General features: G+C 37.0%; 1 protein-coding gene across 2 annotated transcripts in view; it reads right to left on the reverse strand.

The window, feature by feature from the left end:
- Window positions 1–1,360: 1,360 nt before the first annotated feature.
- The window catches only part of LOC127803793 (phosphatidylinositol 4-kinase beta 1), a 44,402-nt gene continuing 21,881 nt past the window's right edge, over window positions 1,361–23,881 (reverse strand). Inside the window, exons 4-16 of one of the 2 annotated variants that reach the window (XR_008023575.1) lie at window positions 15,687–15,819; window positions 15,044–15,572; window positions 12,628–12,708; window positions 12,425–12,547; window positions 11,658–11,727; window positions 10,604–10,701; window positions 10,411–10,515; window positions 8,924–8,977; window positions 6,536–6,679; window positions 6,329–6,382; window positions 6,142–6,226; window positions 2,517–2,600; window positions 1,361–2,433 (exon numbers count right to left, since the gene is read on the reverse strand). Coding sequence is in view for 1 of the 2 variants with exons in the window: in XM_052340284.1 (XP_052196244.1) it covers window positions 2,332–2,433; window positions 2,517–2,600; window positions 6,152–6,226; window positions 6,329–6,382; window positions 6,536–6,679; window positions 8,924–8,977; window positions 10,411–10,515; window positions 10,604–10,701; window positions 11,658–11,727; window positions 12,425–12,547; window positions 12,628–12,708; window positions 15,044–15,572; window positions 15,687–15,819 (1,652 nt within the window). In the remaining variant the exon portion in view is untranslated. The remainder of the gene's footprint in view (window positions 2,434–2,516; window positions 2,601–6,141; window positions 6,227–6,328; window positions 6,383–6,535; window positions 6,680–8,923; window positions 8,978–10,410; window positions 10,516–10,603; window positions 10,702–11,657; window positions 11,728–12,424; window positions 12,548–12,627; window positions 12,709–15,043; window positions 15,573–15,686; window positions 15,820–23,881) is intronic. The other variant, XM_052340284.1, reaches the window with a different exon arrangement.

Raw genomic sequence — 23,881 nt, forward strand, 5'->3', positions numbered from 1 at the left:
ATACTCATTGAGATTTGGTATTAAATCTATCCAGATTAGGAAAGATTGTAGTGGAATGGAAGATGCTCCCTAGTAAGTACTTCCTTTGCATAGTTTCACTTCAAGAAAATGTGAGTTTTTTCTTGTTTTCTACCTCTGAACAATTTCATGATTCCACCCTATTCATGCATATCACGACATTCGACTTCGTTGACTGACCACAACATTTACATCATAGGTAAGTATATAGCTAAAACATCGAGCCTCTTGCCCTGCATACATAATTTTCAAACTTAAATTTGACTTACAAAACAACTAACCTCCAATTAGTGCACAACAATGTAAACTTGTATACAAGGAGAGTTGGTCAAACGATTGTAAGTTAACATTCGACCTATCGAGACTTGACAACCCTCATGGACTAACCTACTGAGTTAGTTGACCACCATCTTCTTTTCGTTGGATATCCCTGCATCTACTAATCAAGAAATAAAGAACATACAATAGAGAAAAAATAGACATAAGTACATAAGTTTAGTAAGGCATACCATAAGTGCATGTGTATAGAAGATGTGCAATATATATGTGTTTGTGATATGACAAACTATTTCATTCAACTATGAAACCCATAAGTCTTTCTTTAACGATCTCTCTTCTCTAGCAAACTCTCTTGGTATCTCCAAACCCTTAATTTATTCTCTTATTTCTTTTTTCTCATTGTTTCTCGTGAATTTATATAATCTCACTAAACTTTAAACCCTAAATCATATAACTTACACTATTTGCATATTATCCATATGTCTTTATACAATCTCACTTAACTTTCTACAATCACATATGAACCCCAAATAACTTTTCTTAATTCACTTGAACCACTTTTTATTCCACTTGAGCCCTATAGATTTCTAAAATTCCATAAATACCCTTGCAACATGTCCAAACATTTATCAATTTTTCATTGTGGCCAACTTTTAGTCTTGAGCTTTTCTCGAGCCCCCAAGAATTCTTAAAATGTTTATGAATTCATCCCTCAAGATCTTCCCCTGTCCATGTGATCTCTTCGAAGTTCACATTGATCGAGAGGAACATGTGATACAAGGTATTACAAAGTATTTGATACTATGGAGATGAAAACATTATGTGAAAAGGACAAAGACAAAAATATACAAAAGGACAACAGTCCTAGACCAAACCAGGTCCATTGCATCCTTTACAATTAACCCTGTGATGACGACGAGGATGAAGAAAATAACAAGATTTAAAAGCACAACTAGGTATCAACCTAGATATATTTCAATATGCATGATGCAATACTAGGGCGAAACCCTTGATATCTAAATCCACTGCATAGCTTCACTTAGAATTATAGGTTACAAGTAAATGACACAATAATAGACTTTCTTTTTTCTTTTAAATACAGAAAATAGTAACACCATTCAAAACCTCAGTGAAGTACATGTCCAACCAGCCAATGCGTTGGTTTCACTGAATCTTCACCGACTCTACATACAAGAACCCAGTTTATACATAAAAAGACACTAAAAGTCACAACAAATTCCATACAAAAAATGGGCATCACAAATCAACACCACCAACCTCCCAACACTAAGCACAAGAACCAAAAATGTATTAACTGTGACCAACGGAGATTATTATACACACTACAACCAACGGCCCTCTCTTAAGTAATTTCCAAATTCTACTGCAAGTTTGGTGAATCAAAGCCCCCCACGACAGATGATGCCATCAGAAGGCAGAAACCAAGAAGAAACATAATCTCACGTTTCCTATGGATCTGAGAGGTCAAGGATTCATCTGAAGATAGATGTACAAATTGCGGAGCATTTTGCAGCTTCAGACATGGGACAGCGGATGCCTTGATCTCTCAACACGCACACACAGACACGGTGCTTGCAGACGTCCCACACCTAATTCTTTTCCCTCCATATAATAGCTCACTGTACAATATGTGCTACACAAACACCGGGTAGAAAGGCTGCATGTCAGCTTCAAGTTACATTTCAGCAAAATCCCCTTCAACCAGCAAATTCTTTCTTGGAAGGGAGGTTAAGAAGAAAGAAAGAAAGAAAGAAAAGAGGCAAAGAATTTCTGCTGAATTGGTTTTTGCCTGGAAGACTTCACCAAGTTTTTTGTGCCGATGCAATTACAAACTCCTCCACCAATAAAAGACAAGCTTAACTGCTATAATAACACTTTAGCCCTTGACAAAATTGGTTGCTGATGAATCAACTGCTCACATATATAAAACAGCGCTTCAATGCAATTCTTGCAGAAAAGATTCATAAACTGGCTTTCCATGTCAATTATCATGTAGTCAAGACCTATCCAATCTCACAATATTCCATTTAATACCCTTTGATAATAATCATATTGTCTTGTCCTCCATGCATCTAAACTGCTGCTGATTAGAGAAAGCACCAAAGACACGCATTGCTGCCAGAAATCACCACACATGTTAACCATACTATTCTAATTTTGCATGTTGTGTTAAAGAGATTGGACCAAAGAAATCAAACCTCTTCTGTTAAACTTAGATGAAATCGTTTCCTCAAGTTCTGAATTGTCCGTGGACCACCTTTAAAACATGGGAAACCAGAATCCTGAACCAAAACATCATATAAGAAAAGAGTATATCAGCCAACCATGGTGTTTACATAATGATGGCCTAACCAATTAACAGTTCCCCTGTTACACAATAAAAAAAGGTCACTTGACGTATGCAAAACAGGTGGCAGTAAAATTAACAATTCTTTCTGGGGACTCTTTTTTGACCTTTGTTTCAAAACTCCCCCTGGTGAAACATTGCAACTGAGATAAGAATGGTAAACTAGCTTGATAGATAAAATACACACACACACAGAGTCACTAAATTACTAACACTATTGAATTTTTGATATGTGAATTTATGTGGAGGTAAACTTAATACATGATATTGTAATAAAGGGATTGGGATAAAAGACCACAAAGTGGATTCTACTTCATCACAGTCGTAAGCATATTTACATTTTAGTTTAGAGGCCTTCTATTATTTAAAAGATCAAGACCCCTTTTGCCTATAACTATATAGGAGTTTGTTATTACTTATTGAATTAGGAGTTAAAATCTATATTCTCCAAAAATCAATTATTTCTTACAAGTATCTATTTCCTTGGTCTCACTATTTCCATTAATGCTAGCATGCCAAGAGTTTTTAGTTGTCCTAGGATTCTTTAATTGGGTAAAAAAACCCACCAGTTAGATGCCTTCAGTTTCTTTCTTCCCTTCCTCGGCATGTGCCCGAGGAGGGGGATTTGGGGGGCACATGGTCATCATTAGAGCTCTGACGAGTGAGTTCTATCTTGTACAAGTGAGAACCTAAGCCCATATGGCAACAACAACAACAACAACAACATATCCAGCCTTTATCCCACTATGTGGGGAGGATAAAGGCTGGATATGTTGTTGTTGTTGCTCATATGGCAATGAACTTTAAAAAAATTTGTTCTTGCTCCTCTAAGATCACTATCCTTGCAATAGATTTCTGACATCAGTTGTCAATTTACTGCATTTTCTTTAAACAAATCTATACCCAAAAACTAAAATCAATTGCTTTAAAAACTTTTAAAAATATCTTCTGTTAACAAACACGGATATACATTTCTCCCCCATATAGTTCATTTACAGAGTAAAAGAGATCAAGTATATGCTGCCACTAGGTGGCCCAAGTTAAACAACATTACCCATTGTCGCTCCTCATTAATTAATGGGTGCTGTAAAGCCTAAAGTTCAATGGATAGAACTCAACAATGGAGTGGATCTGGAAGAAGTTATCTTGAACTTTCCAACAATCAAGGAAGAGTGTTTTGCCAAATTTGAAAGAGGAAATTTCAGTAAGTAATTTATATTTCCTAAGAGTTCAGATAAATCATTCCATTCAGAAACAATCCTCTGGTGCATATCAACATTAGGCATTGCACCGCAGAAACACAATAGTTTTCCTAGTTTTTTGGTGATTATGATAATGTGTGGATGAGTGGTAACCTACAAGCTATTAGATTATGTATAGAACAAGTATTTTTTTTTATGGAAATACCGTGTGCACATGCAAGTTTATAAGTACGTAAGAATACTAATTTTCCTTTCCTTTCACAAATCCTAGTTCCAAATGAAGCATTAAAGTAATTCACAAAATACAAGAATCTTTGGCCCACAAGGAGGCCATCACAACAACATAAAATGCGTATGTGTAATTTTGAAGGAAATTAACCATGAAACTAACAAATACAAGTTTAAAGGTGGTCCTTGGTAGCAAGGGATAGGCTGCCCCTTTGTTACTGGGAAGTTGTGGGTTGAAGCTGTGGAAACAATCTCTTTAGAACACAAAAATAAGGTTGTGTACAAACACAATCCTCTGCTGCCATTACATGATGGCACCAACCAAGTTGAAAGGACTGAAGAAGTAGCTTCAGGAGCTTGTGAAGAAGGGACTAGTTGGGGAGCCACGGTTCTACCATCAGGAAGACAGATGGTAGTTTGAGAATGTGTATAGATTACTGTCAATTAAATAGCTATAAAAAATAAGCACCCATTTCCAAGGATTGTGGAGTGAGTTGACTACAAGGATGAAGGTTTTCTTCAGCTCTGGGTACTATCAATTGAGAATAAGGGCAGGACGTATACAACATAGACTTTTGATCTAGGTATGGGCATTAAGAGTTCTTGGTTATATCATTTGGTCTAACTAATGCAACAACAACATTCATGGATCTGATGAACAAAATACTTTGACCTTACATTAGATCAGTTTGTGATAATGTTTATTGACAACATTTTGACCTTCTCCTGTATTGAGGAAGAGCATGCGAGACACTTGAGAATAGCATCACGATTGTTAAGGGAACTTTAGTTGTATGCCAAGTTCTCCGAGAGTGTAAGCTAGAATTCATATGGCCAATCCCACCAAGTGTGATTAAGGTTTGCTATGTTCTTGTTGTACTAACCAAAATGTCCTCACACAAATGTGTGTGTATATATATGTACATGTGTATGGTATTATTAGTTATTGTAAGCATAATATGATATTGATTTAGATATATTATCCTATTACGTTTTTATTTTTAAAAATATTGTCACATAATATAAAACACACAACATATAAATAAAAAATAAAAACCTATTATTTATTATAATTATTACAAAATTAATAAAATAACAGTTTTATTTTCAAAATTATAAATTTCATTAATATGGCAATATATACAATTTTTTATATTATTGTAGCAATATTTATATATTATAAATTACATTTTTATGACTATATTTCCTAATTTTTGTCAAATATAATTAAGATATTATTATAATTACAGAAAAGGGTGTCCCTAGTAAACAAGTTTCTTAGTGAAGTACCCACGACAATTATTTTTGTATATAACCTTACCCACGGATATTATTATAATTTATTTTGACAACATCTTTGCTCATTATATGAAATAGTGCAAGTATATCAATCATACAATTATAACATAACTATAAGAATATCTATAATTAAAAGATTACAGAAATAAATAAAATATTATAGAACACAAATAGTACAGTTATTTTTCTATGATAAATATGAAAAGTTTAATTGTGTTATTACATAATTATAATATATAATTTTTAAACTATGACATAATTATGTAATTATGCATAATCCTATTAGAATATATAACCACTATTATAAACAAAGATATATTAATATACAATATATAATAGGATATTGTAAGGGACAAATTTTGTTGTTTTCCTTTTATGAATATCTTGATTGCTTGCAAACACACAGTTAATGCTTATCCTATGCTCACTAACATTGGGAGAGAAGTCAACATGGTACATAATCTCCTGTTCATTCCCAGGAGATTGTATCCCATTTTATCCCATACGCCAACAAACATGCATCAAGGAATTACATTTTTAAATGAATTGGTTTTGACTGAAACCAGAGGCAAACCACGTATGGCAAAATCAGGGACCAGAACCATCTAAGATTAACAACCCACGTACCATCTTTACTCATTTAGTCAAAACCCATCAGCAAATTGGCAGGCATGTGCCTTGCAATGATTTTTCTACACATGATATGGTGCGTGAGATGTGCAATAACATGGAATATAAACATGTCACCTGACTTTACCTGCAACATCTCAACAAGAAGAATTATGCGCTCTGCATGCTTACGGCATGTTAGGAAACCTTGAATGCATAGAACCTGAACATGCAGGACAAAAACCAATAAGTCATGCGAATATGAGAAAGCTGTTTGAAATTTTAACTGTTTAAAGCCAAACAACTTATAACTATTCAGTAATACTTTGAAATAGTTAAAGAACTCGCTTTGACTCCCCTCAGCATCAGAATCCATGACCTAGCAATAAAGTGGGCATTCAAATTAGTTACAGAATTTAAAAAAGCTGGTAAAAATCTAAGACTCCAAACTGTCAACATTGTACGATGTTCTCCATCACATGATGGCAATAATTATCTTAACCTAGGAAGATTTCATACAGTAATATCACACCTCAAGAAGTTCTCGAGTTAATTTAAATGGTGCACTCTCAAAATTGACACCTCCAGGTGAATTAGAGAGCATGAAGCCAAAATCAATGTGTATGATGTGGCCTTCTTCATCCAACAAAAGGTTACCATTATGCCGATCCTTAACCTACAAATAGAAAAAGGGGAAATGGGGCTGTGAAAACAGAGGTCATTAGAAAACAATCAATTAGACACTTCAATTATACATAAGAACCTTTTTATCATCAGCCCCAAACATCTTTTGAGTACAAATTAATTGGAATGTGAAAATTTATGCAAATATAAAATACATTCTAGCTGTGATATAATCAGTTTCCAGGTGACTTGGGAGAACATAAGAATGAAAAATTTTAAACCAGACAATTAGATGTAAAAAGATAAATATAAATTTTAGTTAAAGGATGCTGTCAATCATTTTCAAGAATCAAGGCAATCCCAAAACCACCAAATTCTTAGCATCAACCTTTCATCTGGAAAATGTGTGATTTTTTCAACACCTCATGAAATTTCAAACTGAAGTAAACATTCTGATACACACAGCATCACAAATGTGCGAGCACACACAGCAATCCAAGAGAGGAAGGGAGGTGTAAACAATGAATAATACATATCAAGGCAATACCACAACCACCAAATTCTTATCATCAAACTTTCATCTAGTAAATATGTGATTTTCCAAACCTCTTAGGAAATTCCAAACAGGAGTTAACATTTTGATATGCATGGTAACATATCTGCATACACAGCCATCAGAGAATGATGCAAGCAATGAATAAAAATATAAAGACAACAAGCATATTCATTTGTTTTCTATAAGTCGAGCATTCATATTTTAACCTTCAGCCAAAAAAAAGAAAGGAAGAATATAAAGACAGAAAAACTAGTTGCAGCTAAAGTTTTGACAACACAAGTTAATGTTTTTATTAAGGCCATGGTACAAGGATATTTTTATTTTGAGAGAGAGGGATTTCATATATGCCTGTTTCCCTTGCATAGGCAAAATACAACCTCAGCCCCTATCCCAAAACCCATACAAATTTAAAAAAACTAAAGAAAGATTTGCTCTCTCAACCTTATTGGTTCGTCTAAACAGAAGCCATAATGTATCAACTTAACTAAAAAGAACTAATAGAATAATGCTATATTTCAACTCTAGTCAACTGCAGCAAAAGAGCACGCAGACCATCTCTCAATATACCTTTTGTCACTTATTCTCAGCATGAACCAACATTTCAAAAGTAAGTCATAAGCCAAAGATTCGTCAACTAGGCAATCATGTGACCTTGTTTCGTATTAGAGTGGCAGATCACAAGAACTTGTCTGGTCTAGATTGATGGTTTGGGCGCTTGTTTTTCCCTTCTATTCAGTTAATCATGGCTATATTTCAATCAAAATGTGGACAGTTTTCCAGATGTCACTTTTTGATTGTTCAATTGGTAGAATAGAAAAAATGAGAATCTATTCACTAGCCATAACATTTTAGTCATAAGATGCATTTCTGATTTTCATCCCTGCCATCCAGGTAAGGCCTCTTAACAAGACAACTGTGTAAGCCTACTATGTCATGGCGATGTTAAACTGTTAAATCTCATTACATTACTTTGGAAACATAATGGTGTCAGAATTCTAAGATCCGACAAGCAATTCTTCTTCAATTCTAGGGGATTAAGGCAGAATTTGGGAAGGAAAAGATAGAAGAACAGAGGGAGAGATAAGAAGAATAGAGAGAGAGAGAGAGAGAGAGAGAGAGAGAGAATGTCCAAAATATCTGAATTCTGTTAGAATATTACCCTTAGCTGGCTTAGCTGCCTATATATATCCAAGCCACTACAGGGTACAACTGCCTACATCTGAATTACAAAAAGGAATAAGGAAAAGGAAATAGGAATCCCTTTATAGAATATGAGGGTTCCTGACAATGGGCAATAAAGAGAATTGCACCTTTTACTGTGACAATGTTATCAATGAGAAATCTCCTTCTAAATGCCCAATTTGTTGCCTCGTGTTAGAAATACAAAACGATATGACAACAAACAACATTTAAAGTTACAAATGAACATATCCCCTTAAAATAATTAAATAGAAAAATAGAAGTAACAAATCAAAATAAGCAAGGAGAATATTAGGCAGTAGAGTTCATGCAAATCTTGCCAGCAACCCCTAGCAACCTACAAAGATAGAAAATAAGCTTATGCATGCAGCAGAAAAGAATTAACAGTAAGAAATATCAAGTACAATTGATGTGTTTTACATATGCATGCATGCTTTTACACAGTAAAAGATATAATGTCTGGATCACAACATTGCGATTTCCACAACTTATTTGAACATGAAAACCATGTCATTTAGAGGGAAACAAGAAAAATGGTACCTGGAGAAGGTAACAAACTAGGGAATAGCCAGCCATACTTTCAACAAAATTCCTCTGCAACAAGAAATCATTAATCAAAACTGGAAGATCAAAATCCATTTCCAGGAAAGAAATAAAGAAAAATATCAGTTTCTATCAATAATATCATATCATAAAATAAAGGGTAAATTTCACCCAAACTCCCTGTGTTTAGGCCATTTTTACAAAGACCCCCTGCAGTTTAAATTTAGTATTTAAGGTCACCATGTTTTACTATTGTTACTTTTAATTTTTTTTTTTTTTAAACAACCCTCTTTGTTACGTCAAGCTACTAATGGCATTAAAAAAAAGTAGAATAAATTCCACCCAAACCCCTTGTGATTAAAATTTAGTATTTGAGGCTCGTTAATAATGAGATCATTTTGATAAGTTTGCTAATGACATTAAAAAGGGATCTAAGTGGAATTTATCCTAAAATAAATTAGAACAAATAAGCAAAATTACAGGAATTTATAATGCAGCCAAAAAAAAAAACTAGCTCCAATGTATTTGTTTTAACAATATTTTTAATAAAATGAGTGGAATTAAGGAAAACAATTAAGCTTGTACTTGTCTTCTCAAATAATTTTTTAGCACCAAATGCCAGAGGCAATCATGTTCGAGGCCCAGAATTAATGTGACCCCACCTAGTGGAATTAAGGACAGTGATTGTTGTTAACAGAGGCAATCATATATGATTCCCAAATAAAATAATTATGTCTTGTATGTCTGGTTTGTTAGAAATTCAATTCAAGCTTTTATTTACTCAATTCATTTTTGGATAACATTTATTATGCTTGTCAATTTTGGATCTTTCAACCTACTGATAAAAAGACTACATTCCATTTGGAGTTTTTCCTAACTTAAATATGCTAATCAGTTTTGTTCTTTTACATTATGGATCAAACATATTACTTGCTCGTTTTCTAGTTTCTCTGCTATTTTTCTGGGCTTCTCCTTATTGTATCAAATAATCATCTTACCCCACTATTGACACAATGATTTGGCCCTGGAATTTGATTAACATTATGTGGAAGATTTTCAGACGAAAATGACAACTGGAATGTGAATAGGCACAGCATAACATATTTAAGGTCTTAAAATAAGCCATATATTAAAAATTTGCCCCATTCTTACCATAAATATAAAAAAAAAAGGAATTTATTGGATTTCTGAGATCAATAAAGTGAATAGTACTTCTCTGAATTTGTTTACAAACTTGTCACCTGTCAGGCTTATTCTTAGGTCCCTAGAAAAATATATTTCCAGTTAAATCAACTAATACAGGAAAGCAAGAAATTACAGGAGAAAATAGTACTGCAAAAGAAACCATTCAAGCTAGAAGGCAAGACAGTAAATTAATATTAAGATTCTTCCAGTAGGCAAGTCAGAGCATGCATGCAAAGAACAGTTTGAATCCCAGTAGCTTAAAGAATTTACAGAGATGTGCTTCTCACAGATTCAATTACCTGGGCAAGCTTAAAACTTGGAGAATTTTCCTGATACTTGGCAGCAAAGAAGTCACGTAAACTTGTAATGTTTGGAAATCTACTTTTGATAGAGTGAATTGAGGCCTACAACAAAATAAATATGCTCAAAGTTATGATATGCAAGATTTCTTTATTTTTTTAGTGCATTAAGTAGATAAATATTCAACATCACCGTATCGGGAATTGTTTCAATGAGTGCTGTGTAAGAAGAGGTAACTAGGACTTCATAAGGACGCAACCAAAGAGGCAGACCTGCTTCCTGGAATATATCTGGAATTAAAAATAGCTGTCAAAAGCTTTTTCACCATTAAGAAAAGACATTACGATATTGCACAACTATATGTAAACACAATGAAAAGAAATATTGCTAAACTGGAAATTATTATAGAAAAAAGAAACAATAGTTGATGCCTTCTATTAAAAAATAAGAGGAAGTCTTCCACCTAGAACTAGCACGTTCTTAAATTTGAATAAAGATTAAGAGCCTGAAAATGCTATCATATCTAAATTAATCTCACTAATGCAAAAAGGAAGTATAAAATGCAAACCAACACAGCAATAAAATCATTAAGTTATAAATATCTTCTTGAGTACACATGGGCACAAACTTTAACCACTACTGATGAAGTGAAGTTGTTTAGAAACACAAGATTATTTTGGCATAACTCAAAATGTTACACCACTGAATAACAAGAAAGAAGATTAAGGTAATAGGGTAGGGCATTAATAGGAATTTGGTCTAGCTACAGCAAAGAAGAATGTCCTGATCAAAGAGTTCGTAGGAGAAATAAACACAAATAATTCAACAGTTCTAATTATTGTCCTCTTCATGTTTATCTTACCAATAAAAATTAGATGTGCCAGAAAAAATTGTTCACAATATAAAAGTGATAAAGCTTCATAAATACTGTCTGAACCTTGTTCCCAAGAGCAAAATAAACAATCTGGTCAGGATCTTGCGGCCATGTTTCCAAACACATGGCCAAGTGGCTAGCACAATAAATTCATTAGGGTCAACAATGCTCACTTCATTTACAGCAGGCTGAATTAAATCTGCAATATGCATAACTAGCCCACGTTCTCCTAAGCCATCTTGTTATCCACATGTAGCCACAAAGTAGCCAAGAGTTTTTGCTACCATCGATTTTAAAAAAAAAAAAAATCTGCTGAAGAGCCCAAGGTCTTGAAAACCTAACACACCTATTCACCAGGACAAAGTTACCTACCATAGAAGTGAGAAATAAGTTGAACTGCAAGATGCTCCTGCCGACAATCATCACCACTCTTTACAATAACCTGTAATGCAAGAACCAAGTTACAGAAACTAATTAATGCTGCTAGAAACAAAACATTGCAGTTACCGAAAACACATAAGCAACACAAGTAAAAAATACCATAGATAAAATATGGATATACCAGTAGCAAAAGAAAGAAACAAAATAAATTGTTCTTGCCACCAACCCTAACTTGGTTGGGATGAGGTGCAGTTGATGACCAAGATCATAACAAATCCTTAAGATCTAGAGCACGAGCAATTGCAATTTTTATTTCTTTTATCCAGAGAAATGAGGTTTTTATACAATACCTTCTCCACCAATGTTCAACTTCAATTTTTTTTTATGCTACTAGCAGAAATAGTAAGATCATTCAGTTATGGAAAGAGTTGAACCCTTTCTGTCAGTTGATTGGTGCATGTAGTTAGTAAGTCCTTAATGTAATTATTCCAAGGATATTTCTGAAGCAATTGCCACTGCTATCTGTTTACTGCTTTAAACCTTTAACCACTGCTATCAGTACATTTTGATCTTTATACATATTTACATTTGATAAAAAAAAAAAAAGATTTGGCATGATTTCAAAGATCACTAGTTAGGACCTTTTTTGGTATATTGTAGATATTAATGCTCCAAATCCACATCTTTCATGAAAGGACAGTCATGAAATGAAAAGAAGGAAACATGAAAAAGGACGGGTTCACAAATGAAGAACTTACAGAACGCAAGTCCCAACCAGGTAATTTTCCATGAACTGAGGCTTTCTTTATTCTTTCTTTCTTTACTAGCCAAAGTTCCCCAGACAATGCATCACTAGGCTTGGGGGCACCACCACATGTAACCTGTTTAGAACAAGGCCAGTCAAATTCTATATAACAAGGTAAAACAGAATGTGATATTCCAATTTTAGGCACACACTCACTTTTGGTTGGTCATCTGAAGAATCCTGACCAGCCCCTTTCAGAGGGAGTCCGGGAGGTGCTTCTCCCTTTAATGTGGCAGCCTGCAGAGAATAAGCAATTCACTTTCAACTCATAGGGATGGCATAAACTGCAAAAGAAATTACATGAAAATATACATAAACTAGGAAATCTGATACACAAAATGCAAACAAACCAGATTGTAAAAGAGATTATCATATATTTATTTATTTATTTATACATGCATATGTGTGTGTAAAACACCCCCAATGAAGCCTTAACTATTCTGTTGGGCAGGCAATTCCACACAAATAAGCATCACTATCTGTAGCTAGCAACAAGCTTAATCATATATATGATGGCAATATATAGTCACCATCCTGTAGGCACATGTAAGTTAAGGATACCATTATCTCCACATTTTTACTTTGTTAGCTTGGATGGAAAAACATTTCAGAATCTTCAGGGTATTACATCACGAAAGCCAACCAATTTCAGCTTCAACTAGGATGATAACTACAATGGAAAGAACATGTTTTACCAGTCATAGTACAGTCATTCCTGACACTGTTTTGGGAACTGATAAGCTGAAAATTCAACCTTGCTAATTTTCATTTTAATATCTGGTTATGTCCCACTAATGGCAAGTGAACTCAAAGGGTAACTTCTGACAATTCTTCTATCATCTTTCACTTACAGCGGTAGGAACTATTATATTTAAGAATAGCTAAAAGAGAGATTGCACTTGATGTCTCCTAAGAAGATCCTGTTTCTCAGCTCACAGCAAACCAACCAGTATATCATCCCAAATCCACTCTCACCTGTCTCAAGCAGTAGATGCTTTTATTATTTTTTAATCTAAATCTCCCTAAATGTCATCCCGTGAAAAGATTTGTAGAAAGAGCACGTACTATTTCATTTCAATGCTGCTCACTAAAATTCCTGAGTATCCTCTTAAGACATACCCCTCCAACCCAAAACCTTCAAACCTCGAGTTTTTCATAAAAATCCTTGTCTCTCCCCTAGACTATTTTGGAATTTATTTGCCCCAAGAACATAAAAAAACTTGCCTCATGGCCACATCACTGCTCTGACTGAGCAGGGCGTTGACATGGAGAGAGAGAGAGAGAGAGAGAGAGAGACCCACCAACTCACCTGAGCCTTGGTGACACAGACCCACTTACTCAGTGGGCAGGTCTCTCTTGCCTAGGAAAAAAGGTACAAAGCCTTGCTGCCCCATATCTTGATGCACACTTAGGCAGGCCTAGGTGTGCAAGAGAGAACGGCCCATTTGGTGGATCCCTCTTGCCCCACTAGCTTGCTGCAACAAGATAGACCTGCTCATTAAGTGGGCAAGTCTCTCTCACCGGCTCAGGTGAGACCCACTCACCAGTGGTTGGGGGTCTCTATGTAACCACCCTGCCCAGTCAAGGTAGTGATGTGGCAATGAAGCAAGTTATTTATAAATATATTCTTGTGGCAAGTAGATGTCAAAATAGTTCCAGGGAGGCAAGGACACATAGCAATTGAAATGATATATCAAAAGCCTGGTGCAAGAAACTCAACATACATTGTACGATTCCAATAATCCATACCCAATTACAAGACATAATAAGACCTGCTGCAAAAACTACTTCTTAAGTGGAAATATAAAAGGGAAAAAAAACCACTAGGTTTACAAGAAGATCACAAAGGTTGAACAACTAGAAATGGGTAATTAGCAACTAGACTTGAAGTTCAAAACCCAATTATCATAGGTCAGTTACACCAATCTTATTGTGATCAACTCTCAAGTTATGGAGACAAACTCATTCAAGTGGTGCTAAAATAGAATATAAATTGTGAGCAATCGGTAAAGGAATAAACATTCCCAAGAAAATCATAAATGAAAAGTACTAAAGCATTGGCAAGATAAGGAAAGTAAGAAATTATAGGAAGACATATGGTACACAAGTACAAAATTTGCTCAATGAAAACAACCTCAACATCAGTGGGAAAATGTAAGAACGCATTGTTCAGCAGAGATAAATCAGTGGAGACTACAAGGTTCAAGCATAGCAGGAATCCTAAATTTCTTCTCCCCTTTGATCCATCAAAAAACACTATTTACAAAATGCACACACTAGCTAAAGCCAATTGTCTACTTTCAGTGCTTCTCAAATATCAAGAATGAACTCCTTGATGTTGGAAGGTCAAAGGCATATGTTAGATACATACAGAAGTAAAATAACATGATGTACCACAAAAAAGAGAATATTACAATTCATCATGAGCAAATGCATGCAAACCAGACAAAAACAAACTCATGTTTCATGGGCAAAGGCAAATCTCTAGATGTAGAACAAGAGACACGCACGATTGCTATGACAATTAATATATGACACTAATATGACAGGGACTACCAAATCAGGGGCCTACCTTTACTTCCTCAATAGCTACTGTACTTGGGACACGGCGGTGCTCCTTCTTACGAGTTGGTTCTTGATCCACTACATCATCCATGCTAACCCCAGGATCAGCTGTCAATACCACCCTCACCCATTCCATACTGCTAGCATGTTCTTCTGAAGCATGACATAGAACGCCATCATGACAATTATTTGATAGAATTTCCAATGGACCTGAACCACACTGGATGCCATGAAACTGGATGCCACAGTTTGAATTCGGCATTTCCATTCTCTTTGCCTGACAAGGTAATTGCGTCTCCACAGAAAGACTCACATCAACAAATTTCACTCTGGCATCCCACAGTTGAGCCATTGCCTGGTCAATTGCCTGTGAAGTTGATCTTGACATCCTATCATAACCACTATGGTAAATTTCCTGTGCAGTCCATAATGGATAAGCCCACGGTGGAGGCTTTGGCAACAGTGCGTCTCCATTTGCTAGGGGAATTCCTCCTTTAGAAAGCTTTTGAGTATTGGATGCATCCTTGGCATTGTTACTTAAAAGGGAAAAAATTAAAGAGGAAAAATGCATTAGGCCATGTCATGTCGCAATAAAAATCTAATAAGGCAACAGAGTTCATCAAGCATGGTCCGCAAAGGTCCACATGTACCTTGGCATTTCACTTCTCAAGACTTCAACACAGATCAAATAAGGTGCCTTCTCTCTTGAATTTAAAAGAATAGCTTCATCTTCAGGTATATTAACAACACGACACGCCGCCTTTCCCATTGGAAAGCACACTCCTGTATCAATATCAAAGATAACATCATGCAATTAAGAATAGAAATGAACCAGTCCACAAAACACTGAAAACAACAATACATTTAAGATACAAAGGGCATTTGTGTACCCGTATATGAATGGAAAATGCTTTTCATACTGTTTAGGGAAAAAGATTATTTTTTAGTATTTAACTTTTTATACTAAAAATGGCCAAATGCAACTCTAAAAAGAAGACATTAGAAGGTACACATAAAAACACATATATTAAGTGTCTCTATTACTGAAAAATTAAATTTATGGGTAAATAATAGTGATGATCCTTGAGGTTTGAGGGTAATCCACAAACTACATCTCAATAATAGAAATTACACTGACTATCTTCCTGAGTTTGTCAGAATATAGACTGTAACTAAAAGTAAAATTCCCTTGTGTTTCAGTTGTTACTATTTTATGTTATGAGCAAAAAAATTGAAAAATAATCAAGAAAATTATTATTCTTTGTTAATTTTCTTACACCTCATTTTTTTTCTCCCTCTGGATGTTGGTTTAACCTCTCTCTCTCCTCTTATTGGTCTTTCCCTACACCATTAAACTCCATTAAAACCTAACAGCCACCACATGAGTGGAAGCCACTGTTGCCCCTCTGGCCCTTCCTGCTAGCCCCCATTCTCACCATATCAAACTTTGGTTTATTTCCTTCACTTTTGAAGGCCACTACCAAAGAAGAAGTAACCATCACCACCATTAAGCCACCCACCATCACTCACCACCAATGCTTCATCACTACTAGCTCAACCACCACCAATTTTTCCCATACTTTCTCTTGTAAGTTGGACCAACAAGCATCACCACAACTGCCAATAAGGTAAACCCAACACATGAGCTCCCTGAACTACAGAATACTTCCCAACTGCCCTTATGTTGAAGCCCATGTCTCTCTCCCCATCTCTCTCCAAAAATAAAAACCAAAAGCCGAATCCCCATAGATCTCTCTGGAAACCCAGATATCCTCAACTCCTAAGCCGAGATTCAGCAACAGCAGCAGTTATGGTACCAACATCCATCACCCATGGAGAACAATGAGTTTTATGATTAGACTTGGGTGATTCAGTGAGGTTAATTTGGATGTTTCACAAGATTTTAAAAAACAGAGAGTTGGAGGTGAGGGTGCGGGTGTAGCATTAATTGAAATTGATGGCGGTAGACATCTCTTTGATTTCAAGAGAGAGGCCTGCTTTAATGAAGAATAAGCAATGGAAGCAACAACGGAAGTGCATGATGACAATGAGAAGATGCGCAATGCTGGTTTGAAACAAGTGGGGATAAGGCAACAGTTGGGACTGCCTTGAGGAGGAAAGATATGAGAGACTGTTACGACCCAGGGGTAAATTAGACATTTGGGGGAAAAATCATGTAACCAATTGTAACAAACAGGGGGTTAAGTGGTTATAGGCAGTTGTAGACAACAGGTTGAATAGTGAGAAATGGCTACAACTCCTTCAGCTGACAGTTAACTATCAGACTGAAAGGAGAAGGCTCTTGTAAAGGGTGGGAGGCAGTTTTGAGCAATAACCGAATTCTTCTCACTTTCTTTCACTCTCGAATTTCTCTCTCTATTCTCTCTTGTTCTATTTGTTCCTTCCTCAACTTCTACTATTTCTTCTTGAAACTCTACCTAAATTCCTAGATTGCCCAACCCTCAAACTTGAGGGCTTGACAATTTGGTACCAGAGTCGGGGATCTCTGGCAGTGTTAAGGCACGAAACAAAGGCAAGGACAACCATTGGCAGATGGCAGCAGCTCCGAGCAAGGAAGGCAATCAAGACCAGGTTTCCGATTCGATCAAAGAATGGCAGAGGAGGTACCCAAAGACACTATGGAGGATGGACAAGGGGACGAAGGAGGAGAGATTTCTTTCCATGTGTTGAAGGGACGCTCAACTAGAAAAATCATTAAGGTGAAAGGGCGGGTAGGGAAAAGAAGACTAACAGTGCTAATAGATAGTGCCAACACTCATAGTTTCTTGAATAAGGTCATTGCAACAGGACTAAAATGTGAGTTGACAGAAACAAACCCGCTTTTGGTGACTGGTGAATGGGAACAAGATGTACAACCACTACAAGTGTGCTGATTTCAAGTGTCAGATGCAAGGTGTGGAATTTATGGCCGATTTGAGGATATTGGAGTTGGGAGGGTGTGATATCATTTTGGGGGTGGATTGATGAGTGACTGTAAGTCTGTTAACTTTTGACTTCAACAAATTGGAGGTGACAGTAGAGATTGAAGGGAAGAAGTTGACCTTGGTGGGCAGCCTAGAACAAGGTGAGTGCAAAATGATCTTTGGGAAAAAGCTACAAAAGCTAATGAAGAAGAAAGGGGGGGAAATCTCCCAATTGTATTCGATACAAGCCGTGGAATGGAAGGAAGAGGAAGAGGAAAGGGAAGGGCAGCAGGTGATCTCCGACCCAGCCACCATCCACATACTATTGACAGAATTTAAGGACTTATTTGCTGAACCAAATTCCCTACCACCCCAAATGCCTTTTGGCCACTCTATACACCTTAAACCTAACATTGAGCCAACCGCTATGCACCTATGCAGAAAACAGAAATAGAAAAACAAGTCAAAGAGATGCTAGCTACCTCCACCATCCAACCCAGCCAAAGTCCTTGCGCATCACCAATGCTCCTTGTTAAAAAGGATGGCACATGACGATTTTGTGTGGACTATAGACAACTCAATTCCAGCATCATTAAAAACAAATTCCTTATACCTATTATTAAGGACCTACTCGACAAACTATTCGGTGCTACAATTTTTTCCAAATTGGACCTAAGAGTCAGATACCACCAAATCCAAATGAAACCAATAGATATACATAAAATGGCCTTTTGAACACACCAAGGGCTATATGAGTTCACTATTGTGCCCTTAAGACTTACTAATACCCCACCGACTTTCCAAGCCTTGATGAACCCAATTTTCAATTCTTATCTACGGAAATTTATACTCGTTTTCTTTGATGATATACTCATATACAGCCCCAACTTTGAGCAACATTTATCCCACCTAAGAACAACTTTTGAAGTCCTTAGATCTAATCAATTGTATGTTAAGTTGTCAAAATGTACTTTTGCCAAAGGGGAGGTGGAATATTTGGACCATATCATTTCAGGAAGGGAGGTCAACACTGATTCTAAAAAAATAGAAGCTATGGTGAGTTGGCTGAGACCTACAATAGTCAAGGAACTAAGGGGATTCTTGGGGTTGAACGAGTTCAAAAGAAAGTTTATTCAACATTATGAGGAGATAAGTAGGCCTCTTATCGAGCTGCTCAAGAAGGACAATTTTCATTAGAACCACAAGGCTGAGGCCGCCTTCGGGACACTTAAGAAGGATATGACTCAAGCACCAGTTTTGGCACTGCCTAACTTTTATAAGACCTTCGTTGTGGAAATAGATGCATGTGACAATGGAGTAGGGGTTGTACTTATGCAGGAAGGAAGACCTTAGGCCTATATCAGCCAAGCTTTGGCTTCCAAGCACTTAGGGCTGAGTGTTTATGACAAAGAACTGATTGTTGTATTGGTGGTTGTGGATAGATGGAGACATTACTTAGAAGGGAACCCTTTTGTGATTAAGACAGATCATGAAAGCCTCCAATTCCTACTTCAACAAGACTTCACACCCATCTACAAAGGAAAGGCGTATCAAAACTATTGGGGGCTGGATTACACAATCCATTATCAGAAAGGGAAAGAGAATTTGGTGGTTGATGCCCTCTCACGCAGAGAAGAAAAAGGGAATTACCAAGCCATCACGATTGTGGTACCTGAATGGGTCAAGGATGTGGTTGGAAGCTATGAGCAGACAGATTGGTTGAGGAGACTATTAACCCAGTTGGTTGTCCAACCCAATGATTTGGAGGGTTATACCCTCTCCAATAAGGTGATCAGATTCAAAGGAAGGCTAGTAGTGGGGGATGATGAGCTGCTAAAGAGAATTATGGAAGCACTACATTGTTCACCTCTAGGGGGGCACTTAAGAGTGAGCTACTTATAACAGGATACGACAATTGTTTCTCTGGCCTGGACAGAAGAGAGATGTGGTGAAGTATGTGTTATCGTGTGAGACCTGCCAACACTGCAAGCATGAACAAGTAGCCTCCCTCGGGTTACTACAACCGTTGGCTACATCGAAACAGGCATGGGAAGGAATCTCTATGAAATTTATAGAAGGATTATCGAAGTCGAAGGGGAAAGATGTAATTCTAGTGGTAGATAGGCTGACCAAATTTGCCCATTTCCTCATCCTAACTCACTCGTTTTTGGCTCAAGAAGTGGCTCGATTGTTTCTAGATTATGTGGTTAAGATTCATGGAGTCCCTAAGTTTTTTGTGTCAGATAATGATAAAATTTTTACAAGCACTTTCTTGCAAGAGTTATTCAAGAGTTTGGGAGTAGGGCTGCACATGTCAACAGCCTACCACCCAAAAATCGATGGTTAAACTGAGAGAGTGAAGCAATGCCTCGAGGCATATTTGAGGTGCATGTGTTTTACTAAGCCTAAGAGTTGGAACAAGTGGTTGTCTCTAGCACAATGGCGGTACAACTCTAGCTACCATACAATAACAACAACATATACAGCCTTTATTCCACTATGTAGAGTCGGCAACATGAATTCTAGACTTCCATGTATTTCTATCTTTTGTCATATCTTCATTTAAGCTCATACACTTCATATCAAACTTTAATGTCTCTCCCAAATTCTTATTGGGTCTGTCTCTACCTCTTTTTTTGACTAATTATTCCATTTCATCAACTCTCCTCACAGGAGCGTCTCTTAGTCTTCTTCTCACATGACCAAACCATCTTAGTCTAGTCTCTCTCATCTTCTCCTTGATTAGCACTACTCCTACCTTATTACGAATAACCTCATTTCTAATTTTATCTTTTCTAGTATGGTCACGCATCCATCTTAGCATCCTCATCTCCGCTACACTCGTCTTTTGCTCATGTTGGTATTTGACTGTCCAACATTCTGAGTCATACAACAAAACTGGTCTTATAGTTGTCCTATAGAATTTTCCTTTCAGTTTTAATGGGATTATACTATCACATAACACCCCCGATGCATTTCTCCATTTTAGCCAACTTGCCTTAATTCTATGCGTGACATCCTCGTGAATTTCTCCATCTTTTTGAATCACTCATCCCAAATATCAAAAATTGTCTTTTCTTCGTATGATTCGGTCTTCCAATTTTATTATAACATCCTCCACTCTTACATTTTTACTAAATTTACATTCCATATTCTGTTTTCCTTCTACTTAATTTAAAATCCTTAGATTCTAAATTGTTTATCCACAACTCAAGTTTAGTGTTCACTCCCTCTTTGGTTTCATCCACCAACACTATGTCATCTGCAAATAGCATACACTATGGCACCTCTGTCTGAATGTGTTTAATGAATTCATCCATTACTAAAGCAAATAAGTATAAACTTAGTGCCGAACCTTGATACAATCCTATTGTAATTTTAAACAGTTCAGTATCCCCTCTGCATGTTCTAACAGTGTTCTAAAAATCAGGCTAAGCGGCTGCTGGCCGCCCCAAAATTGCCCTAGTCAGGCCTCCTAGGCGCCGGCCCGAGTAATCGGTCGGCTTGGGCGCCTAGGCGGCACCTAGTCGGCCAGTGCGCCTAGGCGCCCAATTCGTTGGCTTTAAATATCAGCTTTTTAGGGCTTTTTTTGCTAAATCATTAAATCGAACCTGTCAGCGTCTCCCCCTCACTCTCTTCTCACCTCAACGTTGTTGCCTCAACGCCGCCAAGCTTCATCGGCCCACTAGTAGCTCATCGCCATCGCTGCATCCAGCTCCATCCTCGCGGCCAAGCTTCATCATCACCGCCTCTTATCCGTCGCATCCTCCTCGTCCTTGTTGCCTCAACGTCGTCGCCGCCACCCCCGTCCTCGCCGTCGAGCTCTATCTCTGCCGCAGCAAGCTCCATCTCCGTCGTAACTCGTAACCTCTCTCTCTCTTGAAGCGAGAGCTTCACAATGGAAAGAATGAAAAAACAAAGGCAGAAAAATACCTCAGGTGCTCTTTCAATTGAAATCCGAAACTGAATAACAAAGACTACTTAACATAAGAGGAAAGCTGACTTATATACTGACAGCTTTCATCCAACATATTAAAATGCGTCAAACGCATTAAACAGAAACAACAACTAACTAACTACTAAATAACAAAACAAAACAGATAATCATCAAGACATAAAAACCGAGCAGCAGCAATATCTTCAACATGCCCCCTCAAACGAGACTCCATAATCAACTGTGAGCAGAAATAGTTGTGCTATGACCAGCAGGTGTCATGTGGAGTCGAAGTTCGTTACATAGAAACAAGAACCGATCTATAGGCAAGCCCTTGGTAAAAATGTCAGCAACTTGATGCTGAGAAGGAACGTACCGAATTTCAACATCGCCAGATTCAACCTTCTCACGAACAAAATGCACATCAACTTCAATGTGCTTAGTCCTAGAGTGGAACACAGGATTTTCAGCAATAGATTTAGCAAATAAGTTGTCACACCAGAGAATAGGTGTAGCAGGAAAAGGATAACCCAATTCAGTTAGTAAAGTCTTTAACCACAAAATTGCAGCAACACCTTGCGCCATAGCTCGATATTCTGCTTCACCAATAGAACGAGCAACCACAGTTTGCTTCTTTGAGCTCCAAATCAAGAGATTATCTCCAAGAAAGGCACAAACACCACTGGTGGACCGTCTGGTGACTTTACAACCAGCATGGTCAGCATCAGTATACACAGAGAGAGCCAAACCAGAAGAAGATGGGGTGAACTTCAGACCAAACCCAACTGTTCCCTTCAAATAACGAAGTAAACATTTACAGGCAAGCCAATGTTAAACCTTTGGAGCAGCTGATAACTGACTCAGTTTATTAACAGTAAAGGCAACATCCGGACGAGTATAGGTGAGATATTGAAGAGACCCAATAATAGTCCAGTAAAGAGCTGGATTAGAAAAATCATCACCATTAGTAGTTAATGAACAACCGGAACTCATGGGAGTTGTACAAGGCTTACAACCAGACATGGAAGCCTTCTGAAGTAAGTCCAATGTATACTTGGACTGAGTCAAATACAAGCCAGTAGCATGTCTATAAGCCTCAAAACCAAGGAAATAGTTAACATATCCGAGTGTTTTGAGGGAAAAATAGGTGTCTAGGTCTTTGATACAGGCATGTAAAGCAGTTGTATTGGAGCCTGTGATGAGAATATCATCCATATACACTAGAACAAACAGCACATATGTAGACTTCCTTTTTATAAACAAAGCAACATCCGAGACAGCACGTACAAAACCCCAGTCCTGCAGAGCAGTTCGCAACTTATTATACCAAGCTCGTGGAGTTTGTTTAAGGCCATAAAGAGACTTCTTCAGTCTACACACATGAGAAGGAAACACTGAACTAACAAACCCCTCAGGCTGCACCATATAAACAGCCTCTTGCAGATCTCCATTAAGAAATGCATTATTAATATCGACCTACTGCACATCCCAACCAAATTGAACAGCCAGAGAAAATAATACTCTAATGGTAGGAGCTTTAACTACCGGGTTAAAAGTCTCAGTATAATCAATGCCGGGAATTTGAAGAAATCCCTTTGCAACAAGCCTAGCTTTATACTTAAGAATAGACCCATTAGGCTTGTATTTGACCTGGAAAATCCACTTACAAGTGATCAAATTCATATCAGATGAAGGAGTAACAAGATCCCATGTATGATTTCGTTGAAGAGCAGAATATTCCTCTTTCATAGCTTGAGCCCAATTGGAGTCTAAAAGAGCTTCATGAACAGTATTAGGTTCTAGAGAGCTCAGTAGGACATGTGGAGAAGAAAGAGGTAATTGTCGGGCCTTAGAATGAGTGATAATGGGATGAATAGACAATGCAGGAGTAGTTGTAGATTGAAGATGAGGAGAAGTAGAACTTGAGGAAGGGTTTGAAAATGAACTGGAAGATAAATGAGAAGGCTGAGAAATAGATAGCTGATCA

Source organism: Diospyros lotus, chromosome 6, assembly GCF_014633365.1.
Source record: "Diospyros lotus cultivar Yz01 chromosome 6, ASM1463336v1, whole genome shotgun sequence".
Classification (NCBI taxonomy): domain Eukaryota; kingdom Viridiplantae; phylum Streptophyta; class Magnoliopsida; order Ericales; family Ebenaceae; genus Diospyros; species Diospyros lotus.